The following is a 24686-nucleotide window of genomic DNA, read 5'->3' on the forward strand; positions in this document are numbered from 1 at the left end:
AATTTGATTAAAGTGTAAAAAAAAAAAGTCGTTGTGCACAGTAAAGAGAAGCCATAAATGACAACCAAGACTAAGTATAGCAAATCAATGATTATTATTTCTTTACAAATGCATGTTTTCAAGTTACACAGTTTATATACAAATAGCTATTTTGCATAAACAACTGGATCAAGTGGTAAGAGTCATGTAACAGGTCATGATGGAACATGTTATTCAATACCAGTAATGCAAGAGAAAAAGTTCAAAGGCACACAAATGAAAACATGAACCCTGCCATATCACTACAATAGTTTAAAATAAACACCAAAAGGACTGCTGAACATCACCCTTATATCATCCACTTCATACAGTTAATGTTCAGCAGAACCTCACGTTTAAGTAAATATTTTGTATTAGACCTCCAACCATCAGCATAGAAAGACACCGAGATAAAATACTTACTAAGTGTACAAAACATTAGGAACATGTGCTCTTTCCATGACATACCTTTCATCTGGATTCACCAGGTCTGTCTCTGATCCCTTATTGATGCCACTTGTTAAATCCACTTCAAAATCAGTGTCGATGAAGGGGAGGAGACATATTAAAGAAGGATTTTTAAGTCTTGCTACAATTGAGACACTGATTGTTTGTGTGCCATTTAAAGGGTAAATGGGGAAGTTAAAAGACTTGTGCCTTTACATGGGATATGGTAGCATGTGCCAAGTGTACCAGTTTGACTGTGTCAAGAACTGCAACGTTTCTGGGGTTTTCACACTCAGTTTCCCCATTTGTATCAAGAATTATCCACCACCCAAAAGACATCCAGACAACTTGACAACTGTGGGAAGCATTGGAGTCAACATGGGCCAGCATCCCTGTGTGGAATGATTTTGATACCTTGTTGAGTCCATGCCCCAACAAATTGAGGCTGTTCTGAAGGCAAAAGGGCAGGGGAAACTCAATATTAGGAAAGTGTTCCTAATGCTTTGTACAATCAGTGTATACTGTACACATCCCAGAATTAGTGATATCAGAACACACATAAATTACAGTTAGTAGACGGATTCATTTTGTACTGCAAGTGCACATATAACCAACACATATTGCATTGCCTAAATGCTGTGGTAGTTTCCATCTAAACGTAACTAGTTGGCACTAAGCCTTACAGTCAGAGAGTGTGAGAAAAAAAACACCTGGACATTTTTACAGTTGACCACCACTTAATCTAAGACCTATTATTTAATGAACCGATGAAGAACAAGTCTCAATTACTAAATAGTTACTGAAATGTAAATGTACAAATTTAACAGTACATGGTACAACATGAATACGCTACAAGTTTACACAACCTTCCTAGAGCATCTGAATTTGTAAATACATTTATAGATGGAAAATATAGAATGCTTTACATTTGAAATGAGTTAATATACAAGAAAAAAAATAATGTTTGTGGGGATCTTCACAGCATGACAAACGTCCTGACACAATATTTAATTTCATAATCACCTGTTTTACTTACCAAAAACAACATGTACAAAAGTTGGAGATGATAATTTACAGTACCAGTCAAAAGTTTGAACACACCTCCTCATTCAAGGGTTTTTCTTTATTTTAAATATTTTCTACATTGTAGAATAATGGTGAAGACATCAAAACTATGAAATAACACATACAGAAACATGTAGTAACCAAAACAAGTGTTAAACAAATAAAAATAGTTTAGATTCTTCTTTAACACTGTTTTGGTTACTACATGATTCCATATATGTTATTTCATAGTTTTGATGTCTTCACTATTATTCTACAATGTAGAACATATTTAAAATAAAGAAAAACCCTTGAATGAAGAGGTGTTCAAACTTTTGACTGGTACTGTAAATTATCATCTCCAACTTTTCTAATCTGATGTGAAACAATGAAGGTCTGCCTGCACTCTTAATAAAAAAATCAATTGATTTATTCCACTATAAAGATGTTTTTTCCCCCCATAATCTTAAAGGAGAATGTAGACCAAATCTACATGAACGACCTGGGGGTTAGGGGTCAAGTTAGAGTATGAGCCAATTCCCAAATAATCCTAAATTAACAGCACTACTTCTCAGTACGAGTCCCCACAAAAGGCTTTCAGTAAGATTACAAACAAATCCAATAATAAGGACAACAAAAACTCAGACATACGTCTTTCCATTTAGAGATTAGGTGCTGACGTGTTACCTCCAAAAACTGTTTAAAAAGGTGTTTACCGTTAACCTATTTCATTTGGGTGAGGGGTAACATCTAGGGGGTTGTGAGGGTGTCCTGCAAGTAAGCTTCATCTTCTTTAGCTCCACACATCCAGAGAGTAGCGGCCCTTGGTCATCAGCTTCTTGATGTAGGCCACAGCCTGTGTGTGTGTGAGGCCTCCGACCTCTTCAGCGATGTCATAGAAGGTGTTCTGCACGTCCCGTGCCATGTTCCGAGCATCCCTAGGCAAGGACAAATGGCAGCCATATTTACAGAGGGCACGCGATGATGGATTTGCCTTTTCAGAAAACCCTCTAAAAGCGTGTACATATGCAGGTGGTCTGAATTGGGTCTTACCCGCAAATGTAGAGGTGAGCATTGTCAGTATGGATCAGCTTCCACAGATGTTCTTTGTTCTTCTTCAGGAGATGCTGCACATACACCTGAGCATGAAAAATCTAACAATTATGAACAATTCATTTGAATAATTTAACTGATACAAAATACGTTCTCTTGAAGTCTGCAGGTTCTCAAGGCAATACAAATTATAAGCACTGGCAGTATCAAATATTGGACCTTACCAAAGTCATAGATACACTTCTCTATGTATTTATTTGGACAGGGAAGCTAAAACTTTTAATTTGGCTCTATACTCAAGCATTTTGGATTTGAGATCAAATGTTTCATACGAGAGGTGACAGTACAAAATGTCACCTTTTATTTTAGGGTATTTTCATACATATCTGTTTTACTATTTAGAAATGAAAGCACTTTATGCATCTCGTCCCCCCATTTCAAGGTGTCATAAGTATTTGGGCAAATTCACATGTGTATTAAAAGTAGTTAAAAGTGTAGTATTTGGTCCCATATTCCTAGCATGCAATGACTACATCAAGCTTGTGACTACAAACTTGTTGGATGCATTTGCAGTTTTGGTTGTGTTTCAGATTATGATGTGCCCAATAGATAATAATGGTAAATAATGTCATTTTGGAGTCACTTTTATTGTAAATAATAATAGAATATGTTTCTGAACACTTTGAAATTAATGTATACTGAAAAAAAAATTAAATGCAACTATTTCAAAGATTTGACTGAGTTACAGTTCATATAAATAAATCAGTCAATTGAAATAAATTCATTAGGCCCTAACCTATGGATTTCAGATGACTGGGCAGGGGTGCAGCCATGGGCATAGGCCCATCCACTTGGTAGCCAGGCCCAGCCAAACAGTTTTTCCCCGCAAAAGGACTTTAATACAGACAGATATACTCCTCAGCACTCCCCCACCCCACCCCACTGAGACGATCCTGCAGGTGAGAAGCCAGATGTTGAGGTCCTGGGCTGGCGCGGTTACACGTGGTCTGCGGTTGTGAGGCTGGTTTGACATACATATTCTCTAAAATGACGGGGCAGTTTATGGTAGAGAAATTAACATTTAACTTTCTGGCAACAGCTCTGGTTGACATTCGTGCAGTCAGCCAAGCAGATGCATCGCGAAAGTCAGAAATAGCGATAAAATAAATCCCTTACTTTTGAAGATCTTCATCTGGTTGCAAAAACAAGGGTCCCAGTTACATAACAAATGGTTCTTTTGTTCGATAAAGTAATTCTTTATATCCCAAAAAAAGCATGTTTATTTGGTGTGCTTCATTCAAAAATCCACCTGTTTACATTCGTTCAAAATGCATACAAAATTAATCCCAAACGTTACCAATAAACTTGGTCCAAACATGTCAAACAACGTTCCTAATCAATTCTCAGGTACCCTAATATGTAAATAAACAATAAAAATGTTAAGACGGAAAATAGTATTTTCAATACCGGAGATAAATAACCAAGTGCGCGCCCTGCCCTCACCGGAGAGCGTCAAACATTTTCCAATCAAGCAGATGCATCATGAAAGTCAGAAAAAGCGATAAAATAAATTGCTTACCTTTGAAGATCATCTTTCTTGCAATCCCGAGGTTCCCAGTTACACAATGAATGGTGGTTTTGTTCGATAAAGTCCTTCTTTATATCCCAAAAATGTTGGTTTATTTGGCACGTTTGATTCAAAAATTCAAAAAAGTTACCTGTAAACTTTGTCTAAACAATGTTTCTAATCCAACCTCAGGTACCCTAATATGTAAATAATTGATCAAATTTAAGACGGAATAAACTGTTTTCAATACCGGAGAAAAACACCAAGGAGCGCGCACTCATTCACGCTCACCAAAAGACTAGAGTCCTTCTGAGTGACACTTAGAAAGAATACGAATACTTCTTCTTTTACATTTAAAAAAAAAACATTGAACAATTTCTAAAAAGACTGGACTGTTGATATCTAGTGGAAGCCATAGGAACTGCAATATGGGTCCTAATAATTAGGCTTTCCCATAGACAAGTTCTCGGTGGTCGTTTTGACTTCTGTTACTAAACCTAAGCAATTTGAATATTTGTCTTTGAACCTAAACCTTGGCTCATCTTTAAATATTGTTGTAACTTGCTGTTATAGACCTCCATCTGCTACTGTTGGCTCTCTGGATTGTATTTTCAAATTGTTATCACAGAATGTCAATTCTGAGTTTGTCCTGATGGGTAATCTGAATCAGGACTGGTTAACATCTAGCTCTGATCAACTTAAAATTCTGTGCAATACCTATAATCTCACTCAGATTGTCAACAGTGTAACTAGGTTGAATATAAAATATCCTCTGAAATCCTCTTTGATTGATGTGATCTTAACCAATACTCCTCATCGTTTTAATGCTTCTGGTATTTTTGCAAATTACATAAGTGATCACTGTGCTATTGCCTGTGTGAGAGATGGTAAAATTCCTAAGAAATCTCCACAAGTCATTACGAAAAGAAACTGGAAGCGGTTTGATGTTCAAGGTTTTTTACATGATGTATAGCATTGAATGGAATTCATCCCTGATGTTGAACTAGCCTTTGCTTACTTCCACAACACATTCCAGGATGTATGCAATAGGCATGCCCCCTTTTAAAAAAAATCAGAATTAAGGGCAGAGAGAACCCTTGGTTTACTAAGGAACTTACAAAAACCATAAGGGAACGAAATGCTATGTGGCCTAAAGCAAGAGGGACTGGTTTGGCAGATGATTGGATGGCTTTTAAGCGTCTTCGAAATATGGGTGTGGCTATGATCCGTAAATTGAAAGCAGACCACTACCTGAAATCTACTTCACAAAATTTTAATAACTCATCCAAATTTTGGTAACTAGTGAAAGGTTTGGAGTGCAGAAAATATACACAGCTTCCTAAACAATTGTTGGTCGACACACAGATTGTAACTGAGAGAACCTCCATTCTGAAAGCCTTGAACCAGCATTTTATAGATGCAGGCAGTGTATTTGAAGAAGGTCAAAGGTATAATTGAGCCCCCTATAAATTTACCTAACTCCCCTGTGCACTCCTTCACCAGGTTCTCCTTTTCATCCTTCTCTCTTTCAGAAGTGTGTAAAGCCCTGAAAGAAATTGATTTAAAAAAAATCCCCTGGCCCTGATGAACTAGACCCCCGCCTCCTACACCTAGCCGCAGACATCATTGCTCCCCCCTTAAAACCTCTTGGGTCGACCCGGGACGCATGCGTCCCATCTAGACATCTGGAAATGCAAATGCGCTACGCTAAATGCTAATAGCACTCGTTAAAACTCAAACGTTCATTAAAACACACATGCAGAGTACTGAATTAAAGCTACACTCGTTGTGAATCCAGCCAACAAGTCAGATTTTTAAAATGCTTTTCGGCGAAAGCATGAGAAGCTATTATCTGATAGCATGCAACACCCCAAAAGACCCGCAGGGGACGTAAACAAAATAATTAGCATAGTCGGCGCTACACAAAACGCAGAAATAAAATATAAAACATTCATTACCTTTGACGATCTTCTTTGTTGGCACTCCTAGATGTCCCATAAACATCACTATTGGGTATTTTTTTCGATTAAAATCGGTCCATATATAGCCTAGATATCGATCTATGAAGACTGTGTGACCAAGGAAAAAAACAGCGTTTTATAACGCAACGTCGTTTTTTTTAATTATAAAAGTTGACGATAAACTTTCACAAAACACTTCGAAATACTTTTGTAATGCAACTTTAGGTATTAGATTATTAACGTTTACTATCAAATTGATCACGGGGCGATGTATATTCAATAGCTCCACGTCTTCAAATCATGTTCAGAAATTTCTACTCCAAAACATCCTGTCGGAGACCGGAGGAAATGGGCTGTCTCTTGTTCGTTTGACCAAGAAACAAAGCCTAGGCAATTGACAAGACTGGTGACATCGTGTGGAAGCTGTAGGAATTGCAATCTCGGCTCCAGGTAATTTGGTTTCCATTCAACAATACATGCAAGTGGCGCATTGATACTTTTTCCAGTTTTCAGTGATCAGACTTTCCTGCGCTTTTCGATGAAACGCACGTTCTGTTATAGTCACAGCCGTGATTTAACCAGTTTTAGAAACGCCTGAGTGTTTTCTATGCACACATACTAATCATATGCATATACTATATTCCTGGCATGAGTAGCAGGGCGCTGAAATGTGTGGATCTGGATCAAACGGAAGGACCCTTGCTGGGCTATAACTTCATGACCCCCCACCCCCACCTGAGAACCCAATTCAGATCCCTCCAACTTGAGGAGGGCATATGAGGTATGCGGTCAGCTGTATGGCTGGCTCAGGGAAGAGGACGCCCCTGCCTTGCATAGTCCCGTGGGACATCTTAATTGGGCATGGGACACAAGCTAAGGCTTGATTACCCTTTAGCTGGCCACCTTTGATGAGGGTGTTTAGTGATTAAAGGCCGAAACACCCACTGATTCGAAGGCACACTACTGAGGATGTGTCCCAAAATTGACATCTTACCCCAGTCTAAGAAATAAATCTCCCATGCCACTCTGTCAACATCACGGCAAATCTCATGTGAGTGCATTCCATCTATTGGCACAATGGACAGTTTAACATCTCGTCCCGTGTTTTATGATTCTCATATACTATATTCCTGGCATGAGTAGCAGGGCGCTGAAATGTTGCACGATTTTTAACAGAATGTTCGAAAAAGTAGGGGGTAGGATTAACAGGTTAACATGTATTTTTAACCTCAAAAGGTACTGGAGTCCTTAGTTAGTAGGCAGCTAAAGACCTACTAACAAGTAAACAACATCTTAAATGGAATGCAATCAGGTTTTTAGGTCTGGCCACAGCACTGTTTCAGCAACATTGAAGGTTTAAAATGACATCCACTGTGCTCTTGATAAGTTACATTGTGTGTCTGTTTTTATTAATTTGTTGAAGGCTTTTGACACCGTGGACCATGCTGTGTTAATGCAAAGGTTAAAATGTTGTGGAATTACTGGTCATGCTCTAGATTGTGTACGATTTGATAGATAATTTATAAACCAATGTGTAATGGCGGATGGTTGTAAATCTGAGTCCATAGAGGTGTGCTCAGGTGTTCCGCAAGGTTCTATTTTGGGCCCACTTATTGAAACAGCGGATGTTCATTTTTATGCAGATGATACTGTTCTTTATTCTTTATTCAAGTGGTAGTAATTTATCTTTAGCTTTTGAGAGCATTTAACATCATACAACAGAATCTGTATGATTTAAAGCTGATTATAAATTCAGGTAAAACAAAATGCATGGTATTTTCAAATGCCAAGCATGTTACAAGTTATGCCATTGCTACATTGGCTTGACATACTATAGAGCAAGTTAAAGTGTACAAACATTTGGGTGTGTGGGATGATGATAAGCTGAGCTTCAATGTGCATGTAGAGAACTTGATAAGGAAGCTCAAGCTGAAAATAGGATTTTATTACCGGCATAAGGCTTGTTTTTCTTTTGAGGTCAGGAAGGAGCTGGTACGATGTACATTACTGTCGGTTTTAGATTTTAGTGATGTTATATATATGCAGGCCTCAGCCACTACCCTGAGAGCACTTGATTCAGTGTATCATGCAGCCCACAGGTTCATTACAAATCAGAAACGTCTAACATCATTGTGATCTCTACAGCGCTGTTGGCTGGTCGTCATTGACCTTGCGTAGGCTTAAACACTGGTATACACTGATTTAAAAGGCCATATTTGGTAAAATGCCATTATCTCTCTGTTCTTTTTTAGTCAGGTCAGTAAATAAATATCAATTACGGTCCCATTCTGATTTGCTTCTAACAGTACCAAAAAATTAGAACAGGTCATGGTAGAAATAGTTTTAGTTACTTAGCATCGTGGTCCTGGAATTCTCTCCTGAACATTTTAAAATGTGATGATCTAGTTTCGTTGGTGGAGTTTAAAACACTTGATCGATGTACAGTGGGGCAAAAAAGTATTTAGTCAGCCACCAATTGTGCAAGTTCTCCCACTTAAAAAGATGAGAGAGGCCTGTAATTTCCATCATAGGTACGCTTCAACTATGTCAGACAAAATGAGAAGGGAAAAAAATCCAGAAAATCACATTGTAGGATTTTTAATTAATTTATTTGCAAATTATAGTGGAAAATAAGTATTTGGTCAATAACTAAAGTTTCTCAATACTTTGTTATATACCCTTTGTTGGCAATGACAGAGGTCAAACGTTTTCTGTAAGTCTTCACAAGGTTTTCATACACTGTTGCTGGTATTTTGGCCCATTCCTTGATGCAGAACTCCTCTAGAGCAGTGACGTTTTGGGACTGTTGCTGGGCAACACGGACTTTCAACTCCCTCCAAAGATTTTCTATGGGTTTGAGATCTGGAGACTGGCTAGGTCACTCCAGGACCTTGAAATGCTTCTTACAAAGCCACTCCTTCGTTGCCCGGGCGGTGTGTTTGGGATCATTGTCATGCTGAAAGACCCAGCCACGTTTCATCTTCAATGCCCTTGCTGATGGAAGGAGGTTTTCACTCAAAATCTCACGATACATGGCCCCATTCATTCTTTCCTTTACACGGATCAGTCATCCTGGTCCCTTTGCAGAAAAACAGCCCCAAAGAATGATGTTTCCACCCCCATGCTTCACAGTAGGTATGGTGTTCTTTGGATGCAACTCAGCATTCTTTGTCCCCCAAACACATCGAGTTGAGTTTTTACCAAAAAGTTATATTTTTGGTTTCATCTGACCTTATGACATTCTCCCAATCTTCTTCTGGATCATCCAAATGCTCTCTAGCAAACTTCAGACGGGCCTGGACATGTACTGGCTTAAGCAGGGGGACACGTCTGGCACTGCAGGATTTGAGTCGCTGGCGGCGTAGTGCGTTACTGATGGTAGGCTTTGTTACTTTGGTCCCAGCTTTCTGCAGGTCATTCACTAGGTCCCCCCTTGTGGTTCTGGGATTTTTGCTCACCGTTCTTGTGATCAGTTTGACCCCACAAGGTGAGATCTTGCGTGGAGCCCCAGATCGAGGGAGATTATCAGTGGTCTTGTATGTCTTCCATTTCCTAATAATTGCTCCCACAGTTGATTTCTTCAAACCAAGCTGCTTACCTATTGCATATTCAGTCTTCCCAGCCTGGTGCAGGTCTACAATTCTGTTTCTGGTGTCCTTTGACAGCTCTTTGGTCTTGGCCATAGTGGAGTTTGGAGTGTGACTGTTTGAGGTTGTGGACAGGTGTCTTTTATACTGATAACAAGTTCAAACAGGTGCCATTAATACAGGTAACAAGTGGAGGACAGAGGAGCCTCTTAAAGAAGAAGTTTCAGGTCTGTGACAGCCAGACATCTTGCTTGTTTGTAGATGACCAAATACATATATTCCACCATAATTTGCAAATAAATTCCTAAAAAAATCCTACAATGTGATTTTCTGTATTTTATTTCTTATTTTGTCTGTCATAGTTGAAGTGTACCTATGATGAAAATTACAGGCCTCTCTCATCTTTTTAAGTGGGAGAACATGCACAATTGGTGACTGACTAAATACTTTTTTGCCCCACTGTATATATATCATAGAAGAGTGTAATTGTTTTTAGGCCAGCTGTTTTTAGTCAAGATGTTTGTGTTTTTAATGTAATATGTAATTGTTGTACTGTATGTGTGTTTATAGTTTTGTTTAATGTTGTGTTAGTGAATGTAAGTTATTTTGTCTGAAACGTTGTTCCCGCTGCTGCTATTGGAACAGGTCTCTCTTGGAAAAAATATATTATCTCAATGAGAAAAAATAAAGGTAAAATAAATAAAAAATACACACACACACACATATACATACATACATACACACACATTCATGCCACATCACAACTGCTGCTAACAGACTTGTATTATGATTGCTAAATACTGCACAATTGAAACACTTGCCCCCCAATCCCCCCTTCCCCAAAACGCATGTACATATTGAACTATAAATTGTGCCTTCCTGTATTATACTAACGCTAAAATGTTTTTTTCTATTCTACTGAGCCATTGACTTTATGTTCGTATTCTCGTTTTTTATGATTTCAAATTGTTGTTACATTGTCGAGAAGGAATCTACAAGTAAGCATTTCATTGGATGCTGTATACCATGTGTATCCTGTACATACGAACTTGGTAGTAGTGCTAGACACATGAACTCTCACATAGTGAGGAGCTGACAGAGGTTTGGTGTGATGTGTTACCTTCCCTTCCTGGTCTCTGGAGAAGGCAACGTTGAGCTGAGTCAGCACGCCCGCCTTCTCAAACTCCTCCAGTTCCTGCTGGTACAGGAAGTCCTCGTTTCTGCGGCGACAGCCGAAGTACAGTATCGTCTCGCCGACATCCTTCCCTGAAAGTGAAACACATACTGGATGTGAATCTGTGTCACACTCGCCCTATTTTTCCTTTCCCTCCCTTATGCTAAAAAATACAAACATACTTGTGGCAACAAACTCAGGTGAACCTAATTTATTGTAGAGTAATGGAGACTTGCTTGCTGTGAACTCCATCTATGCACTAGGCAAACACTGTTCGGTTTTAATAATCAGCAAAACCAGACTTAGATGCTCGATGAGGACCAGGCCTTCTTGCTCCATACCCTGTTCCTTCATCCAGCCTCTCTCCTGGAGGAAGCCCATGAAGGGGGCGATGCCCGTGCCGGGCCCGATCATCACCACCGGGTTGCTGGCCTTGAAGGGAAGCCGGAACTGGGACTTGCGGACGTACATGGGCACAGTGGCCTTGTGGCCGTTGTCCGTCACCACAACCTTGTTCTTCAGCCAGTTGGTGGCCACACCCTTGAAGGTCCGCCCTGTGCTGGTCTGGAACTCCACCACCACCGCACATATGCTCACCATGGTGGGATACACCTGACAAGACAATACACAGTTATAAAGTAATCAAATAAAAAACTAAATAAAAGAAACTGAAAAAGTGGGAACTGAACTGGCAACCGGAGGTCTGCTGGTCTCTGATCCCAGGTACATGTCGTTAACCTTTAAAATGCTCTCCATCCAGGGGTGCTGCTGTTTCTCACAAGATCGACAAAGTATTTTTACTATTCTAATAATGGGTCTCACCTTGCCAGAAGAGGCAATGGAGTAGTAGCGAGCCTGTAGGCGGGGCAGCAGCTCACACAGGTGGTCTATGGTAGGGTGGAGGGACGGCATGTCCTCCAACACAGCCAGGATGTTCCTCTGAGCATCCAGCACCCAGCTCTGGTACAGACCCTGGCAAAGAGACACAGACAGACTAAGACTCACTCTCCACTGATACGGATCATTTACAACCATTCAAACGCATTGACAACATGCATTTCTGGGCAGGCAGTAGAATGTCAGTCAGTCAGCTAGTGGTGAAGGGTCAGAAGTTCGAGGTCCGTCAGGGATGCCAACCTTGCCCTCGGGGGAGGCGGAGGCCATCTTGCGCAGGGTGTCCTGGTCCTTGGGGTCGGTGGCGTACTGGGCCAGCTCAAACAGTACGTTGGTGCGAGGGGGGTTGGTGATGTCCAGGTAGTGGGTCAGAGCTGTGCGGTATGTGGTCGGACACGGGAACGGGTGCTTCTTATTGGACTCCTCTAAAAGACACAGAGGAAAAATCTTATCAGCATCATTTAATGTTCAAGTTCCATTTATTTAGAGGCCACGGTACACATTTCCAATGTTAACGGTAGACTATATGATTTAGTTGATTATGTATGCAGTAATATCTTCTCAACCTCTAGATTACTGTACAGTGAGTGAATAGCCATGAGGATGACATCATGAGCATTTCATTGCAACCAAATAGTACAGAAAAAGCCAATGGAAATCTGCTCAGACACAAAGCAGCTGAAATCATATATCCCTGAGCCATGATTTACAACTGACCGTCGAGGTTGTTGAGAGAGATAACAGTGTCCAGATCGGCATCCAGGATTTGGCCTATTCTGTTCACTATTGACACGTCATTAACGGGGTAAACAGCAACGTGGTCTCCAGAGTCATATCTACAGGGGGAGACGGGGGAGGTGAATGAACAAGACTTCCCAATGTCTTTATCTAGCACGCTAGAACATATGTACATAGAACATATGTACATGATTGTTGCCAGTGTGTGAAAATGGGGAAAATAAATAAATAAATGATTATCCAACTCTACACTTATTGGCAGACAGAAGAAATGCAGCAGACATTGGAAGGCAGAAGTGTATGACTGTATGATATTCTAAGGCACAGGACTTTTAATATTACATATTAGAGCAGAGCAGATACCTGATTTTGGAACCTGAGATGTCCAGCTCTAGATGCATCAGATGGCGGTCGCCGGATTGGTTCAGCTGGCGGTTGACAGCCACTGTGGCCAAGTAGGGGTTCTTAGCATCAAAAGGTCTGCAATGACAGATATACTAGAGTTATCACAAAGCCATTTCAGACAATTGGTGTCAATGTTGTAAAATGGGTTTGTTGAAAGTTCCAATAAATAATTTACATCCCAATACATTTGAAAGAAGATTTCTAATATTAAGAACTTTTCTTTTTACTGATCTGAGAAGACAGGTGAAAGCGCTAAGGCCGAGGCCTACACGGGGATTTAGTTTACACCTGTCTAGTTCTATCAAGGAAAAGAGATGAGGAGAGGCCACTTTGGACTATTGAGATGCACCCTAACAGCAGCCAGACTTTGCTGTTGGACTTCTGACATTGGGGAGTAGGTGAGAATCAGGTCAGCGTCATGACAACAGTCATCCCTTTGTTGCCCTGAAAAACAACCATAATCTATTCATTCCATTAGCGATGACAACACATCTCGGTCATTACGCCTGATAGCTGAGATGCCTATACCACTTCCTATGTGTGTGTGAAGCTGTCAACTCACGGTTTCTGGGTCTCAAAGCTCTTGAGGCGACCCATCTCCCCAGTGTACACCTTATTCATGTTGATGTCAGTTGGAACCACCAACTCGTACTGCCGGATGCTAAAGAAGAGGAAGAAACGGACAGGTGATTACTTCCTGCTCTGCATCCCGACCACTCATAAAGTCTAAAAATAACCCTTGTGCAGCCAAGGGCCGACATGGACAGCCATGCATGCTTCTAGTGGAGTTTGCTCTCTGTGATGCAAATGTGATGATGCATGGTAAAAATTGTCAGATGCCATAGTGAGTGAATGGTCTTAAAGCACATGTAAAATTATTTTAATTGTTGATGGTCATTTAGGTTTGTTATTTGCAGATGAAGCTTTATAGTGTTTTTTTCTGAGAACATGCAAACAATGCCAGGTGGTATCAATTATTTGATACATCCAGTATTTATAGCTGCTGATATTACCATGGAAAATAACCCTTGTTCTGCATTGAATTTGAATAAAAAGTAAAACATTATGGGTCGGTTTCCCAGACACAGATTAAGTTTAGTCCTGGACTAAAAAGCGGTTTCAATGGACAAGGCTTAATCTGTGTCTGGGAAACCAGCTCTCTGTGTCTTTAAAAATAAATATATATAAAATACCTTCTCTATACAGGAAGTACATCTGCTCCTGAATCTCCATACTAAATATCTCTAGTTGACAACTAGTCTGACCAGGAGAGCGAGAGGTGGTAGCCAACTAGCTATTACCTGGTGTCATCTCCTGTGGCCTCCACCCCAAAGTGCTCACACACAGCAGGCCAGAACTGCTCCTTCCATGATACAAAGTCTTCCTCAAGGCTGGGGAAGAGGGTAAGACATACATAGAACAGTCATCGCATTATATTTTAATAAGAGAAATACATACATATTTATGAATATGGATTAATTTATGGACATTGTGGCAATGTATTGAGTTCAGTACTCACTTGCCATCGTCGTCTCCCATTCCCAGGTCATAGATCCTCTTGCCACCCAGCTCTTCTAGTCTCTTGTCAGTATACTTTCCCATTGCATTGAAGTGCTCATATGTTTTATTCCCCAAGCCAAACACCTGCAGAGTTCAAAGGCAGATGCTATCAGCTATCACAGTAGATAAAAGTTAATGACCTGCATATAAAAATGTAAAGATGCTATCAATATAGCCAGTCACTACAACAGGCATCGTTCCTAACTCAGTTGCCGGAGAAGAAGAAAATCGCTCAGGGATTTCACCATGAGGCCAATGGTGACTTTAAAACAGTTACAGAGTTTAATGGCTGTGATCGGAGAATACTGAGGATGGATCAACAACATTATAGTTACTGCACAATAGTAACCATTGACAGAGTGAAAAGAAGGAAGCCGGTACAGAATAAAAAAAATCCAAAACATTAATCATGTTTGCAATAAGGCACTAAAGTTAAACTGCAACAAAATGTGGCAAAGAAATTAACTTAAGAAATGTCCTGAGTACAAAGCGTTATATTTGGGCAAATCCAACACATCCCTGAGTACCACTTCATATTTTCAAGCATGGTTGTGGCTGCATCATGTTATGGGTATGCTTGTCATCAGCAAGGAATAGGGAGTTTATGATAAAACAAATAATGGAATAGAGCTAAGCACAGGCAAAATCCTAGAGGAAAACCTAGTTCTGTCTGCTTTCCAAAAGAAACTGGGAGACAAATTCACCTTTCAGCAGGACAATAACCTAAAATACAAGGTCAAATATACACTGAAGTTGTATACCAAGACGACATTGAATGTTCCCGAGTGGCCTAGTTACAGTTTTAACTTAAACCGTCCTCTAAATCTATGGCAAGACTTGATAAAGGCTCTGGCAATGATCAACAACCAACTTGACAGAGCTTGAACAATTTTTAAAGAATAATGTGCAAATATTGTACAATCCTGGTGTGGAAAGCTTTTAGAGACTTACCCAGAAACACTCAAGGCTGTACTCACTGCCAAATGTTATTCTAACATGTATTGATTCAGGGGGTTGAATACTTATCTAATCAACATATGACTGTTATATTTTTCATGATTTTTTAAATAAATGTTAGAATTATTTTCCCAAATAGAGTACTTTGTGTAGATTGTTAACCAAACAAATGACAATTAAATCCATATTAATGACAACAAAATGTGGAAAAGGGGTGTGAATATTTTCTGAAGACACTGTAAATGCAGCAATACACTATATCCTTACATATGTCTAAGCTGTACATTTACTCAATTACACCATTTGGATCAGATCTGTAATTTCAGTGGCTTTATATGGCTGAATGCACTACAGATGTTGAGAACAAGAAAACATGGATTTCCCAGATAAAAAGTCACAACCACATCACAATGCTGTCTCAGGAGAGTCGCACAGCGAGACCCGGAGGAAGCCATGGTTAACATTGTTCAGTAGTGATGTCAATGAGAAAACATTTCAAAATTGAGACTCCCGACATCTCCAAGCCACAAACTGCCAGTGCTCTCCAGCTCCAGCCTTGAGGTTGGCCAGGCCTGGAGCTTTGTTTGGCAGGACCACATGTTTCCACTTGGTGAGTGAGTTGAGGGAAGTGGGGCAATGTAGCAAAGTGTGCATTCCACCAGTGCCTTTTGCATGGGAAAGCCTCACATACGGACATCTCAATCCCTACCTCTCCTTCAATGGGGAATGGAGATGCAATATTTGTCATTCTGTGTGGATTCTGTCAAAGCTAAATGTGCTGCGCTGCACACCAATGTTGACTCAACCACCTTGATGCACCTACTACAGACCTATCTCGCTGAGCAAAATACCAACCGCGAAGTTGACTCCTTTCAGGTCCTCGTCGTTCTCCTGCATCCAGTCGTAAAAGTCCTGAGCGTTGTCTGTGGGATCCCCCTCCCCATAGGTGGCCATGCAGAACACAGCCAGGGAGTTGTCGATCTCCGCAAGACGAGGCAGCTCCGACTGAGGAGAGGAAGGAAGAGAAAGACATTGGAAATACACTAATTGCAAAAGGGATTCGTTCACCAAACAGCTCTCAGGACACAACAATGCAGTCATTAGCTCTCTTAATGTTATACATTTAATAAATATCCAAACAAATATAAATATTCATCACCACAAAGCTGCTGGAGGTTACATGTGGTATGTAAAAGACTGAGACAATGTACATAGTGTACACATATAAAATCAGCCGGATTAAGACCAGTACCATGTCATATTCCTCGGGGTCAGCTGACATGCCTCTCATTCCGTAGCGCTGGGCGTCTTTGGACAGTCGGCCGCAGAACTCCTCAGCCGTGCCCGTCTGAGAGCCGTAGAAAACCACCATGTTCCTGTTCTGGAGAGGCAGACGCATCATCAGTAACAATCCTAAATTATAGAGGACTTTATAAAGTTCCTTAGCTAGTCACCCAAACAAGTTAAGTGGCATATAGCCTACATATCCATTTACTAAATAAATAGAGATAATTTTGTATAAAATAATTTGTTTCTACTTATTACACAGAATTTATCATGAAGCTACTGACCGTTTTCTTCATTTTTTCAATAAAGCTGGTTTCTCGCTGCGGAGTGACTCTGGAGAAAAAGACACAAAGCAGATGTTAAAGGTAAACATTAGCATACCATGGTAACTTAATTAGTCTACTAAATGGCTATTACACTGCCTTCGAAAAGGAGAGACCATTTGAGAAGGCAGAAAATGTTCTTTACTCTGGCATTCTCATCCCCTTCTGACCCCCATGGGAGAGATTTGCGTATGGGTCACACCCAATCCCTTTACAAGTCATGGAAACGCAGCACAGAAATAGCTCAGTTGATCATTGGTAAAAACCCTGAACAAACACAGTAAATGCATGTGAAACTCACTAATAAAAATAACATGTCAATTGTCAATGACACATGTGCTCCTTAGCAAAGAACATAGGAGGTATCAAGAGGAAGTAAAGAAGTGACAAACGTTGCATGTGGTGACAGTATCTTAAATCAATTGTTAGGCTACATGTACTGCACACAGCCATAATTCAGACTACAGCCTTTTTGATGACAAGCTATCATAATCATAACAATCTGCAACGTTGATTCTTATCTTTTAAATTATTTCTTTTCCTTTTGTTTAACATTGCTGGTTAAAAACGCTGGTAAGCAGCCTGGGAAGCTGAAAAGCAAGTCAAGTCCAATCATTTGCCTTTCCCAAACAGTAACACACATTTCCCTGAAGAGCATCAACATGATAGGCAGTGGATGGAGCACAGTAGAACAAGCTGTCTCAGACACACACACAGTGAGACCAAGAGAGAGAAGAAACAGAAAGAGACAGAGAAACAGAGAGAGAGAGAGAGAGACTGACCTGGCTGCCGCTGCCTGTCTCTCTTTGGGGAGAGAGAACACACATCCCATGGTTACAGGCAGTGTTCTCCAGCACCCCACAACACACTTGTGTCCAATTGTGGATCAGACAATCTGAAAAAGCACGTGAAGAAGAAGCCCATCAGGGCTGACTATCCGCTGGCCTCTCCAAAGTGCATTATGCGGGAGAGATTCTCAGTCTCTCACTGAACATACAGCCCCCCCCCCCACGAACACCCCACCCGAGCGCTCTCTCTCTCTGTGGTGGAATCAAACACGCAGACAGCCATGGCTGTTATTCAGCCGCAGCAGCCTCTCACTGGTTGGCCAGGCAACTCCAGGGCTTGTGTTCTGCTCAGAGCAGTAGTCAGAGACGCGGATGGACGTGCTGCTGTTACCCGCTCTCACCACCACTCAACACAGACACCACCGACATCTGGCAGCAAGGCTGGGAAGACAACGACAATATAGCATGACATTTCCCTTAAAAGTCTTTCAAGCAGAGCAGCCGGCGACATACGCATAAACGAAAAAAGGAAAAAAACTAAAAGACGGACATGCCCCTGCGCACGCACACACATCAACACTGACATACACATCCACTCACTACATCCCTCCTCTTTTCCTATACAATCTGTAGGGACGACACTACCCGAGTCACCCTGGCAACTATTAACAGCGTAAATGTGTATTTTTTTCTTTTTAAAAGAGACGAGGCAAGGCAGAGCTGAATAAAGCACATTTCAAACCCCCGAGCCGAGGGAGTGTGTCACAATGGTTACCTAATCTATCATAAAAGGTTGCCATTTGTGACACGGCTCTGCTCCATTCATGCTCCCTCAAAGGCAAATTAGGGACGGCTTCCGCAGAAGAGAGGCTGAACAGAGAATACTGCTGGACTTTGGCCTCAACTTTCCACCTCGGAGATCATTCAAAGAGAAAAAGCATCCACTGGGTCTTCTGGTGTGCTGAAGAAGTGTCCAAAATTGGCTGTGTAGAAGACTAAACACAAAAAAAGAGTGCACAAAGACAGGGGATTCTTCAACAAAAAAGGATCAGTGAAATGCAAGCCAGCAAAACACAAGGAAACTCCAAGGTAGTTCTCTCTTTTCCTGCACACCCCAAACCTCTTCCTGGAATTTTCATAGCTTCAGTTGTGGGCCATTTCCTCCTCCTGCATATTTCTTTCAATGAGGTTTGGTGGTGCAGAGGGGAGCCAGGGGATCTCGCAGGGAGCGAGAGAGGTCCAGTAATTAATCACCAGTATGTTTGAGGTCCTTCTCTTTACAGTGTTCCCATTCAGAAAGAGAGAGCGATGTTTATGGTTAACATTTCCAGCAATTAAAACCTCTTTCACTTCCATTGTTTTGGGGGGCGGCAGAGCTGGCATTTTCCCTGTGGGGGGAATTGATCCAAGTGACGCCAACAAAGGAACATAGGCAACTGTTACTGATTAAGCCCCATGCCAAGTTCCTGCCAGCAGCCAAGTGGATACATTGAAACAACAAGGTTCTCAGTAACATTGGTGTGAGATGTTTCAAGCATCTATTCAACAGATGACCGCATGTATAGGCCGAATCCAGGAAGTTACAGGAAATTAAAGGTGAGAAAACAATTAAAACCACTACAATTGCTACAGTACCTTTCTGCAGGTGGCCTGGGCGATGCAGCCTAGGGTATGTTAAAATAAGCTACAGAGTCACCCAAACCACTTCCAATTATTATCCTTTTGAATAAACCACAAATGTAAACTAATGTGACCATACACATTCCTCCAATTAGGCCTACATGAAGTCAACACATTCAAATGCTGGAACCCCTGCCCAGGCCAACCACAGTGTGGTCGACAGCAACACATGCACAAACACACTGCCAATCCCTGCTTCCCACTCAGCTCCAAGTTCCAGGGCAAGAAAATACAAATGACTTTTGATCACCAAGTGATGACAAAATGGGAGTGTTCTGATTAACCTTCCTGGGCTAATAAGGTGAAAACCTGAGCAAATACACACTAATGCTGAATCATTCTTGATGAAATAAATGAACAGCTAAGCACACAACAATCTTTAAAGATCAGCAGCACTATCCCACTTCTGACACCAATATAGAGGATACCGAAAATGCAACGTCCCCTGCTGGTCCAGAACATGGTGTCTCCCAGCCCGTAAGCAAACGTACTAACACCGTTCCAATAAGATAAACTCCCTTGGGATTTTACAAATGAGAATGTAATGAGCGTACCTAGGCAAGGGCCGTATCAAAACATCAAATGATAGAATTTTGGTGGGAAAACACTTACACAGGGGTGAGCCTCTTGAACTCTGGGATGGTCTCCTCAGTCTTCTTGCGAGAAAGGAACCAGTAGATGAGTAGGCCAACAATGAGAGAAAAAAGGAATATGTCCAAGTTAGTGAAGAGAGGTTCCTCCTCCACAGGGGCCACGTCAGGGCCTTCCGGGGCTACATGCTCTACCTCCATGTCCTCGATGGGGCCACTCACTGTCTGACAGGTCAACACCGGCTGCAGCCAGGGCAGAGAGAGGACCTGAAGAAATTACATTTAGTTTTTTAATATATATATTTTTTCCCCACGAAAATACATACATACGTTACATACACAGTACCAGTGAAAAATTCACACCTGCTCATTCTAGTTATTTTTTTATTCTTTACATTGTATAATAATAGTGAAGACATCAAAACTATGAAATAACACATATGTAATCATGTAGTAACCAACAACAAAAAAGTGTTAAACAAATTAAAATGTGTTATATATTTGAGATTCTTCAAAGTAGCCACCTTTTGCCTTGATGACAGCTTTGCACACTTGGCATTCTCTCAACCAGCTTCCCGAAGTTGTCACCTGGAATGCATTTCAATTAACAGGTGTGCCTTTTTTAAAGCTCATTTGTGAAATCTCTTTCCTTCTTAATGTGTTTGAGCCAATCAGTTGTGTTGTGACAAGGTAGGGGTGGTACACAGAAGACAGCCCTATTTGGTAAAAGACCAAGTCTATATTATGGCAAGAACAGCTCAAATAAACAAAGAGAAATGACAGTCCATCATTTCTTTATGACACGAAGGTCAGCCAATCCAGAACTTTGAAAGTTTCTTCAAGTGCAGTCGCAAAAACCATCAGGTGCTATGAAACTGACTCTCATGAGGACCGCCACAGGAAAGGAAGACACAGAGTTACCGCTGCTGCAGAGGATAAGTTCATTAGAGTTACTAGCCCAAATAAATGCTTCACAGAGTTCCAGTAACAGACACATCTCAACATCAACTGTTCAGAGACTGTGTGAATTAGGCCTTCATGCCTGAATTGCTACAAAGAAACCACTAGTAAAAGGACACCAATAATAAGAAGAGACTTGCTTGGGCCAAGAAATACGAGCAATGGACATTAGACCAGTGGAAATATGTCCTTTGGTCTGATGAGTTCAAATTTGTGATTTTTGGTTCCAACTGCCGTGTCTTTGAGACACCGAGTAGGTGGACGGATGATCTCCGCATATGTGGTTCCCACCGTGAAGCATGGAGGAGGTGCGATGGTGCTTGATGGTGACACTTTTGGTGACTTATTTAGAATTCAAGGCACACTTAAACAGCATGGCTAAAACAGCATTCTGCAGTAATAGTCCCACAAAGCGCAAACCAGATGGGATGGTCTATCATTTGTTCTTCAATGGGAGAATGACATAAAAACACCCCCCCACGCTGTGTAAGGGCTTTTTGACCAAGGAGAGTGATGGAGTGCTGCATCAGATTACATGACCTTCACAATCACCAGACCTCAACCCAATTGAGATGGTTTGGGATGAGTTGGACCACAGATTGAAAGACAAGTAACAAACAAGTGCTCAGCATATGTGGGAACTCCTTCAAGACTGTTGGAACAGCATTTATCATGCAGCTGGTTGAGAGAATGCCAAGAGTGTGCAAAACTGTCATCAAGGAAAAGGGTGGCTACATTGAAGAATCTCAAAAATATTTAGATTTGTTTAACACTTTTTTGGTTACTACATGATTCCATATATGTTATTTCATAGTTTTGATGTCCACTATTATTCTACAATGTAGAAAATAGTAAATATTTTAAACTTTGAGTTAGTAACTGTGTCCAAACATTTGACTGGTACTGTATATAAAACACACAAAAATCATGTTTTTCACTGCACTGGACCTTTAACAGGTGACTAGGGCTATGCAGGGCACATTTAATCAGCAGGAGCATAGTTAGTGAAATTAACATTTCATAGCTGAGGTTCTGTCATGCAGAGATGAGTGACGACTGGGATTTTGCCAGTATTTCTCTCCATGGGTATGACAAAACGAATGGCAGAATGTTGTGCTCCAGACTCATGTAGGTCTGAAAACCATTTTTGTCTTTCAAAATGTCTTTACTTATCCTGTCACATACACCAAAAAAACATTGAAAGCCTGAGGCTAAATTCTCAAGTTTACCACAAGAGAGCATTCTAGCATAAAGACAAATGTGAGCTAAATGTACACATTGTTCTTTTGAACTACAGTCCATACATGCAGCATGCCATGGATAAAGATAACAACAAAGCTCATCTCATAAACCTGGTACTTCCATTAAGTTGTCAGTTTTCATAGATGACTTATGCTGCATGAATCACATTTACCGTATTATAGCGTACAAGTATGTTGTTGTCTGGGGTCAATTCAATGAAAACAAATGCAAACTGACATAACTATTAAAAAAGTTAATTATTATTTTAATAATAGTTACAACTAATAGAAAACAATTTGTGCACACTTCACTACTGTATTGATAAAATACATTGGTTCCTACACTTCCACAAATATCTGTGGTTGGTTGGAACCTCGATGGATATATTAGTCGGCAAGATTGCGGCTACTTCCATGCACTTTATTAAGTGTGGCAGATACAATTTATATTGCCAAAAATTAGTCAGATAAGCAAAAAGACATGCTGCTATAATGTTCAATTTATCAATAAGACAGTTGACAAGTTTGAGTTGACTAATTCTGGCTTTGTCTTCCCCCATTTAGGTAACCCAAAAACCTTACAAAAGAGTGGATGGAGCACAGTTGTGTAATCTGTTCAAAGCAGCTAACGTTAGCTAAATTTAGCCTAAAGGATCTTGTTATTTCTTGGCTGTGTTGTCTGCTAGGAAGGCGACGTCAAATTCATAACTTTTAACCATATTTCAACATAGCACAACACTGCAGTACAATTCAATACTAATTTAAGTCTTGACAAATTGATTACTTACTTCAAACTGCTCCTAACTGTATCCAGTACAATATCGGAGTCTAATTTCTTCTACGTCATTATTGTGCGACCACGCGCTACGCCTCTCACGTGTTCGTGGTTTATGTACATTATGCTATATATAATCGAATCAGTTAAATGTGATACCACCATGTCCCTGAAAACTCCTTGAGCTCATTTTGATATCAGCCGCCATATCAAATCATCATGAAGAACAACATCCATCCACAAAATAGTATAAATCAAGAAGAAGAAAGTAATGCTGTCAACATAACAAATCAAATCAAATTTTATTTGTCACATACACATGGTTAGCAGATGTTAATGCGAGTGTAGCGAAATGCTTGTGCTTCTAGTTCCGACAATGCAGTAATAACCAACAAGTAATCTAACTAACAATTCCAAAACTACTGTCTTATACACACAAGTGTAAGGGGATAAAGAATATGTACTGTAATGACCTGACTAGATCATAAATGAACAATTGTCCAGACAGAGGCTTGAGTTTACGAATTTACGGTTTATTAAACCAACTTTACACAGGCTACTGTTTGGGCCGTAGCACACGCCAAATAGATGACAGATAACCCACAAGCCAATCGTGACCTTCTCTTGTGAAACCCAGACGTAAGAGAGAGAAGCAAACTCCCCTAAGCAAACTGGTCCTGGGGCTCTGTTCACAAACACAAACACACCCTACAGAGCCCCAGGACAACAGCACAATTAGACCCAACCAAATCATGAGAAAACAAAAAGATAATTACTTAACACATTGGAAAGAATTAACAAAAAAAACAGAGCAAACTAGAATGCTATTTGGCCCTACACAGAGAGTACACAGCGGCAGAATACCTGACCACTGTGACTGACCCAAAATTAAGGAAAGCTTTGACTATGTACAGACTCAGTGAGCATAGCCTTGCTATTGAGAAAGGCCGCCGTAGGCAGACATGGCTCTCAAGAGAAGACAGGCTATGTGCTCACTGCCCACAAAATGAGGTGGAAACTGAGCTGCACTTCCTAACCTCCTGCCCAATGTATGACCATATTAGAGAGACATATTTCCCCCAGATCACACAGATCCACAAAGAATTCGAAAACATATCCAATTTTGAAAAACTCCCATACCTACTGGGTGAAATTCCACAGTGTGCCATCACAGCAGCAAGATTTGTGACCTGTTGCCACGAGAAAAGGGCAACCAGTGAAGAACAAACACCATTGTAAATACAACCCATATTTATGCTTATTTATTTTATCTTGTGTCCTTTAATTATTTGTACATTGTGTATGTGTATATGTATGTATATATGTATATATATATATATATATATATATATATATATATATATATATATATATATATATATATATATATATATATATATATATGTATGTGTGTATATATATATATATATATATATATATATATATATATATATATATAATATGACATTTGTAATGTCTTTACTGTTTTGAAACTTCTGTATGTGTAATGTTTACTGTTAATTTTTGTTGTTTTTCACTTTATATATTCACTTTGTATGTTGTCTACCTCACTTGCTTTGGCAATGTTAACACATGTTTCCCATGCCAATAAAGCCCTTGAATTGAATTGAAAAAAA

General features: G+C 40.3%; 1 protein-coding gene across 3 annotated transcripts; it reads right to left on the reverse strand.

Moving 5' to 3' along the window:
* Window positions 1-75: 75 nt before the first annotated feature.
* LOC118391068 (NADPH--cytochrome P450 reductase-like) lies at window positions 76-23168 on the reverse strand. 3 transcript variants are annotated; one of them, XM_052457809.1, is made up of 17 exons: window positions 23063-23118; window positions 20598-20661; window positions 20096-20340; window positions 16977-17025; window positions 16658-16786; window positions 16261-16410; window positions 14408-14532; window positions 14190-14279; window positions 13451-13549; window positions 12847-12963; window positions 12463-12581; window positions 11989-12170; window positions 11674-11823; window positions 11193-11463; window positions 10798-10943; window positions 2563-2648; window positions 76-2447 (listed from the first exon to the last, which is right to left on the reverse strand). In XM_052457809.1, the coding sequence occupies exons 3-17, from the start codon at window positions 20272-20274 to the stop codon at window positions 2303-2305; spliced, it is 2037 nt and encodes a 678-aa protein (XP_052313769.1). In that variant the 5' UTR covers window positions 20275-20340; window positions 20598-20661; window positions 23063-23118; the 3' UTR covers window positions 76-2302. The 3 variants fall into 3 exon arrangements, with proteins under 3 accessions (XP_052313769.1, XP_035637951.1, XP_035637953.1); XM_035782058.2 differs by lacking the exon at window positions 20598-20661 and having other exon boundaries at window positions 23063-23168; XM_035782060.2 differs by lacking the exons at window positions 20598-20661; window positions 23063-23118 and adding an exon at window positions 17798-17910 and having other exon boundaries at window positions 20096-20236.
* Window positions 23169-24686: the final 1518 nt, after the last annotated feature.

This window comes from Oncorhynchus keta, chromosome 12 (assembly GCF_023373465.1).
Source record: "Oncorhynchus keta strain PuntledgeMale-10-30-2019 chromosome 12, Oket_V2, whole genome shotgun sequence".
NCBI classification, from domain to species: domain Eukaryota; kingdom Metazoa; phylum Chordata; class Actinopteri; order Salmoniformes; family Salmonidae; genus Oncorhynchus; species Oncorhynchus keta.

Bases quoted from the DNA above. Each gene is read 5' to 3' on its own strand.
- LOC118391068 (XM_035782058.2), bottom strand. From the start codon at position 20,274: ATGGAGGTAGAGCATGTAGCCCCGGAAGGCCCTGACGTGGCCCCTGTG. The intron at 16,411-16,657 runs GTACTGGTCTTA...TCCTCTCCTCAG, and splicing joins ACCCCGAGGAATATGACATG to TCGGAGCTGCCTCGTCTTGC. The intron at 14,533-16,260 runs GTTGGTATTTTG...TGAACTCTGCAG, and splicing joins TGAAAGGAGTCAACTTCGCG to GTGTTTGGCTTGGGGAATAA.